General features: G+C 55.4%; 1 protein-coding gene across 1 annotated transcript; it reads right to left on the bottom strand.

Moving 5' to 3' along the window:
• Nucleotides 1-3,887: 3,887 nt before the first annotated feature.
• Nucleotides 3,888-7,017, bottom strand: prx5 (peroxiredoxin, type II; the record flags this gene model as incomplete). Its single annotated transcript, XM_002956321.1, has 5 exons — nt 3,888-4,649; nt 5,024-5,236; nt 5,800-5,959; nt 6,556-6,675; nt 6,986-7,017. The coding sequence occupies 5 exons, from the start codon at nt 7,015-7,017 to the stop codon at nt 4,578-4,580; spliced, it is 597 nt and encodes a 198-aa protein (XP_002956367.1). The 3' UTR covers nt 3,888-4,577.
• Between the last annotated feature and the right edge of the window lie 34 nt (nt 7,018-7,051).

Here is a 7,051-nt window from a genome sequence, read left to right as displayed (position 1 = left end):
AAAAAAGATTATCCTCATCTTCTCACCACGTCCGCGTGTGTGTGTGTTTGGGTTCGTTGTGGCTTTACCCCGGCGCCCTGGAAACACCCGCACCCCTCCTTGACCCCATCCACGAGAAGCACCCTCGAAGGAAACCTCTTCAATGAGACTTCAACTCCATCTCCAACCTCTCCCATCCACCTCTTACATTACATTTTGAGGTATGGTTTTCCTCCTTCCCCCCTCCTCCTCTCCCTCCTCCCCGTCCTCTCTCCCCGCCCTCGTGGTGGAGGCAGCGGCGGCGGCCCGCACTCCTTCCCCTCCCCGCTACCCCCGCCCCCGTTGTGTCTCACTCCCGCCGTTTGGCCTGTCGTCATCGTCCTTCCCAGCAGCACGCGGCGAGTGGCGGCCGTGAAGACCTGACCACTGGCAGCGAACACCACCCTGCGGGTGTGTACATATGTATGTATATGTATGCATGTATGTATGTATGTATGTATGTATGTATGTATGTATGTATGTATGTATGTATGTATGTATGTATGTATGTATGTATGTATGTATGTATGTATGTATGTATGTATGTATGTATGTATGTATGTATGTATGTGTGTGTTATCTATGTTTCCCGCTCCTTCCACAAGCACCCGCACTAAGCCAATACCACACCACACCACACCTCCCCCCCCAACTACTCCTACCTACCTACCTACCTATCCCCCCCACACACACAAGGTGTAGCGGTACTCCCTATCCAGGATAACAGTGTTGTACATGGGCACATATACAGGGGTCGATACTGTCACGGCTACACGTACACAGACCTCAATACACAGCCGCAAACCCCCGACACGCGCCTCTTTCTCCCCCTCCAACAGAGATATAGGAAAAGGGGGAGGGGGGTTAGGGTTGTGTGTGTTTCGGTGGTGACTCACATGCTCAGCGCGGAGCCGCACAGCGCAAAGCCCAGACAGTTAAGACCGTACGACAAAGTGTCCAGCAGCCTGCGGCCAGGTTGGGATGGATGGGATGGGATGGATGAAAGCTAATACTAGGACTCTCTATCGATCAGCGAAGAATTAGCCACACATCGCCACAGTCCGCAACTCCAGTAGAACATAAATGCCAACTGCTCCAGCACTTCCCTCCTTGCCTTCTGCTCCTCATCTCATACATGTCCTAATGCTCCAGTTCGACTGGCGATGGGGAACTGGGGTCGCGCACTACCAGGAGGCTATGGATGCTCAGCTCAGCCGTTCTTGTTGAGATGGAGGCGGCGCGCAATGCACCTTCCGTGGATTTGCATCGGCGCCTTAGCAGCAAGGTGTATGCAACGGATTCGTACATCACTCCGACGCCGCCGGCCGCTGCACCTGGCCCTAGCAGCTGTCCGCGATAATGAGCGTATATAGTCCAAACACGGCACCGTTCCGCCACTTGCAGCCCAGTGCCGTACAGCCTCTCTTGCGGAATACTGTGGGGCGACTGGCTGTACCGGGGCCGAGCCCTTTGTGAAGAAGCTGACAACCCTAGTTCCCTTCTCCCCTGGAGCGATTCATCCCGATCCGCACTCACCCGACTGCTGCCGTCAGCCAGGCGGACTTGCGCGCGCTGCCATCCGCTACTGCTGCTGCTACTGCCGGTCCTGATGCTGGCGCCGTGCCCTGCACTGCTACAGCTGCCGCCGGTCCCGCCGCCGCCGCTGCCGCTCCGCTGCCGCCGGCGCTGCCACCTGGCGCTGGCCGGCTGGATATTAACTGGATGACAAGTGATAGAGCAAAGGTACATAGGTACTTTGTCCAGGCAATAAGCTGGGTGGACGGGTCGGTGGCGCCCTGGATGGGACGGACCCACGGGCCGGTTTTGGGGGCAAGTAAAGAGGGGGACGTCACATAAAGGTCGTCACAGCGCTGACAGGGCATCAGAAAGAGGTATGGTATGGTGGTTCGATCTTCGGAGGTATGAAGGTGGAAGAGCCTGGAATATGGGGAGCCGAGGCGCGATCTGGTAAGACGTGGCGGTCTCCGACGGTTGGAGAGTTAGCCCTAACTGGTCGTGAGCCGCTGCGAGGCTCCGTCCCAAAACTGAAGCCAATATTTATCGCCACAACGGAATCGACCGATCAGTCTTGCGGTGATTGGGCATTTCCAGGAAACCAAGCAGTTGACAGCTGACCATGGCAATGAAAACGTCGCTGGATTATAATACATTATTATGAAGCTTTTACAAACAATGTAACACATAACGCAAGTCACGCCAAGGCCTTGTGCAATATATGTACCTGGTTTGTTACCAACTGGCCCAGAATCGCAAGGGTGGTGCCCGTAAGAAGGTAGCCGAAACAGTAAGCTTCTACTGGAAGGTTCCATTTTGATATCGGACCAGCGGGCTGCATTTCAGGGTTTCCATACTTCACACCCGTCTCGGCCTTTCGCGGAGTCTTGGGTGGATTCTCTATTGTTAACCGGCGCCTGGTAAGGTACGCTCTCATACTGTCGCAGAAACGTTGAAAGCCGATAGCGGTCAACCAGGATGTTCTCGTGCCAAACCCCAACTGCGTGCTCGCAATTCGTACGTCACATCGCTGCACCGGTACATGCCAGGGCAGTACAATCTTTCAGCCAACGCCTCTCGCCCATTCAATCCACCCGATGCTTTGTGAAATTCTACCCGCTTCATGTTCCTCCCGGGATGGAATGGATGTACTAGGCGGGTTGGGTTCTGCGCAGTGTCCGCCTTCACAGTCGCGGACAGGGCTGTGGCAACCTCGACGATACCAGAACGATAACAGTCGTCTCCAATGTCTAGGGGTCCTCACACGCGTGATGTTGTCATGTTAGAAAGAAACCTTACGCTCTGGTCAAGGCAGTTTATACCTGCGGCCATGCTGCCAATCGGCGCACCAGGCTGGGCTACCCTCCAAATCCGTCGCCCTTCTGAAGCGATCGCGACGCGCTGCCGCAGGATACCTACTGTTCCGGACTGGGTCATGAATGGCGCAGCCGCCGAAAGGTACAATACACATGGCATGGACAAAAGAGGCTCTGAATCTGTTGACTTGTTTCTGTCTCTGAATCTCCCTCGTCAACAGACGTGGCATACTCGCATCCCCAAACAGTTTTTTTCCATCTGGCTTCACAACTTCCACAGCATGCGCAGCATGGGGCTAGCAGGCTACGTCAGAACTTCTGTACGGCGTCCAATCGGCACGCAGAGCACCACCCGTCGCATCGCGCTAACGCACACGATCGGCCCAACATGCAGCGCCATCCTTGTCGCCATTGGTTTCCTCTCCTACGAAGTGCCAAACGATTCCAACAGATTCTTTTTATGAGTAACACCTGCAACACAGTTCTCGATGCGGCAAAACACCTGCAGACATGGACCTTACGGCGGCTCCAACCTTCAGTAACAACCTTCCCGCATACATGCATATGTAAGCCGAAGCTGTCGCCCCTTTGCTTTGCTGCTCTCTGTGGCTTACCAATCCGAACAGCCTGATGGAGCGGCTGACGCATGCTGACCAAGCAACCGCACTAAAGTGATGGCTGCGCACACAGCCTTGTGCAGTGCGTGCAACTAACCTCTTCTGCCACATACTAAGCTTCCAAGCCACCACCAGCCCGCGGTGTTTTAGGTGTCACGCTTGCGGCAGCTGCAGTCTCTTACCATACACAGAAGCGGAGACCCAATGTACAGCGGCAAACAGCCGTTTCGTGGCAATGTCAAGCAAAGAGCACAGAAATCAGTAGCCAAGCCACGCGAGGACGCGCAGCCGTGGTGGACTGTGGTGCGGCTGTGTTGAACACGTGCCCCAAACGCCAAACGCTGAGGCGCGCAGTTGGGGCGGTCCCGGGACACACGTGCGACACAAGCGGTCCGAAGTGGCCGATCAGTCAGATGAACGGATGCGGGAGAGTAACAACTGCAACTACCAAATAAAAACGAAACCCTACACGGCAAATACATGCAGTACATGGGACTGCGCGCTCGCTGAAATTCAGCAGCCACAGCCTACATTCGTCGTTCCGGAGTGTCAGAAAAAGCCTTAGGACTACGTGAAACACACGCCCTTGGTAAGCAGCGCCGTGACAGCACACTGGCGGTGGCAGCTGCGGCAGGAGCAGCAGCGGCGGTGATGACGGTGCCGGCAATGCAACTGAACTGGTAGCGATAACACCCTCAGCCCCCAGCCAAATCCCCCACACTTCTTTCCGACCGCAACCTCCACATTTCCTCATGTCCTGTACTACGGCCTCGTTGCTGTGCTGGCCCCGTTGCCAGCTCATCTCCGCAGAGGAACACAGTAGTGCTCGCACACACAACCAAACCCCCTTTTGCCAACCAGCCATGGCCATCAGCGCAACAAAGCTCATCAGCCAACACCGAAATCCTGCTCCAGCTCGATGCATGCAAGGGTTCAGCCGGGGCCGAGGGCTCCACGTAACGCTAGGCCCCACAGGGCCTCGGTGTACACCATTAGTACAAACACACGCACACCCACATGCGCTGTAGCACTCCCACTCCCCATCGCCACTGGCAACATGATCTCCGCCTGGCTTGCGTCCGGCTCCCGGGCTGAGTTGTCGCCCACATGCTCAAGGAAGGGCTGCCAGCATGTCCTCCGCGGACGAAACGGTGAAGGCGCCTCCCTCCTCCAAATGAAGAATCTGCCAGCGAAGAAGAGAATTGTGTCCAACACAGGACGACAGATATACGTGGAAGTCAACATGCCCATCAGAACAGATGAAAGAAACGCATGCTCTGGGATAGGTAGGCAGCGATAAGCAGATAGAGGGGAGTAAAAGTGGAGGATTGACATACGGTATGGTGCTTCCAACAGTACGCCCTAGGGGTACTAGGGCGGCTGAGGGAAAAGTGTAGCGAGGGCGCATACACCCATGTACCCATTTAGCGAGAAAATATTGCCATCACATAACCTTTGTGAAAGCACGCTGTTTGCTTCTCTTCGCGCTCTGACTGGGAGACGCTGCTTATTTGGGGTGTTGTTGTTACTCGGGAAGGCACGGAAGCACCCACCCACCTTCACGACTTGGTCATCCACAAACATGGAATACCGGCGCGACCGCGTGCCCAGGCCCTTGTCAATCAGGTCCAGCTCCACCCCAAGTGCCTTGGTGAACTGGCCGTTGCCATCCGCCAGCATCAGGACCTTGTCGCCCGCCTTGAGGTCCTTGCCCCACGCCGCCATAACGAACGCGTCGTTGACGGACACGCAAGCAATCGTATCAACGCCCTGCACCATAATAAGGGCGAGATAATGGCGCACATGGTCGTCATCAACTCATGCCTTGCATGTGCCCGGGTGCGGGGGAGGTTGAAAGCAGGCCGCGGAGCCAATCTTCGCATCAGTCTTCCGGCTCGGCTGTATAACCATGTGCGGTTGGGCGAGTGTGAGATGGCAAAACCAGGGGGGCATTCCTTCTTCCACGCCGGGGCCCCATGCGCGAAGGGTAGGCCGAGGGAAATACGTGGTGCTGCGTTTCTTGTGGTGCCGTTGCTCGCAAGTGCTTTTTAATAGTATCCGATTGTTTAATCCAACATTAAGCATGTAGCGTGCAAGGTCTCAGCAAAGTACCCGGTGCGGGGTTTATTTGCTGATGTAGCCAAGCAGTCGGTGCCTGCCAGGCCGTCGCCGTGTTTTTGCATCTGGGTCTTAAGGATATCCCCACTCCCATTCCGTCAGCTCCACCCGCCCAAAGAGTTGAGGTACGGAGTTTCGCGTAATCAATTATCCGTTCCTGCCACGCATGCACGAGTGCGTTTTTGAGAATGTTTCGCACAGTACCCTGCACCTACCTTGTTCTTCAGCTCGTCTGCCTTGTCGACAAAGCCTGGCACGTGCTTCAGAGAGCAGGTGGGCGTGAAGGCGCCGGGCACTGCGAACAGCACCACCTTCTTGCCTTTACAGAGCTCCTCCGTTGTAACGTCGCGCATCTGGCCCTCGCCATCAAAGTACCTGAGGGTTACAGATGGTAGATGCCACAGCGCGGCCAGGAATTTTGCAATTTTGACCCATATCAAATTCGCTGACGGCGACTTGGATAAACGGTTATGAAAAATGTTTATGAAGGAAAGGAAGTTCCGGTATGTGGATATGACGGTAAGGGGTTAATTGGGGGGCAATGAGGCTGCCGAAGCTGGATAAATCCAACCGGCGCCGTGCATATCATGCTGCTGTAAACTCGTGAATTCTCGCCAGGACCTCGAAGCTTTATGGCCGTGAGAACATACGCCGCACACAGATCCCCGAGGGGCTTCCGCGTGTAGCATACATAGGGGTCCGGCAATCATGGAGGCGACGGGAGGCGACGGGCTTGTCCTAAGTCAACCTGCTGGTCCTATGGCGTGCTGGGGGTGTTGTGTGTATGGACCAAACAGGCAGGCACAACGGATGTGCAGGGCATGACACGCACTAACGCCTATCAGATATGCAGGAGGTCTGTATGGGGTATATCAATACTGCTTGCGGGGCAGCATTGGATTGGCTTCCTAGGAGAGACCGAGGCGCACATAATAGACACACAGAAGCCTCGCTAACCGTACACAACCCACTTGAACTTCGCATCTGGAAGTTTCTGTCCAACTGCAATAGCTTGCGGGGCAATCATCGCACGGCCTGGACTCGCAGTGCAGAAGCGAATAGCCGCCTGACGAGCGCGCTTGACCGCGAGCCTACACATGCAAAATGGAGCATGAATCAGAACTTAATGAACGAGGTTTTGCCCAAGGCAGCGGTTCTGCTTTCAGATTGGGCAGACTGCAACGTTAAGCCAGCCTTGTGATGATGGTAGGATTCTGGCCCCAAGCCCAAAAGTTCTAGGTGATGCGAGTAAGCACAGCAATTTACGCATGGCGATCTTAGACTCGACGCTGCAGCAACAGCGGCTGTGGAATCCTCCGAGGGTTCACCGCTAGGTGATGGCCTGGGGTATAACAATCGGTCCAAGTGTTCATCGAGCGCCATCAACTCCCTAGGACCCACCTCGATTGTTGTCTGCAAATGTTCGCCAGCATGCTGCGGGTTACGCTGATGCGCGGAAGGCTCGTG

This window comes from Volvox carteri (assembly GCF_000143455.1).
Source record: "Volvox carteri f. nagariensis unplaced genomic scaffold VOLCAscaffold_60, whole genome shotgun sequence".
NCBI classification, from domain to species: domain Eukaryota; kingdom Viridiplantae; phylum Chlorophyta; class Chlorophyceae; order Chlamydomonadales; family Volvocaceae; genus Volvox; species Volvox carteri.
This window is presented reverse-complemented; position numbering and strand designations above follow the sequence as displayed.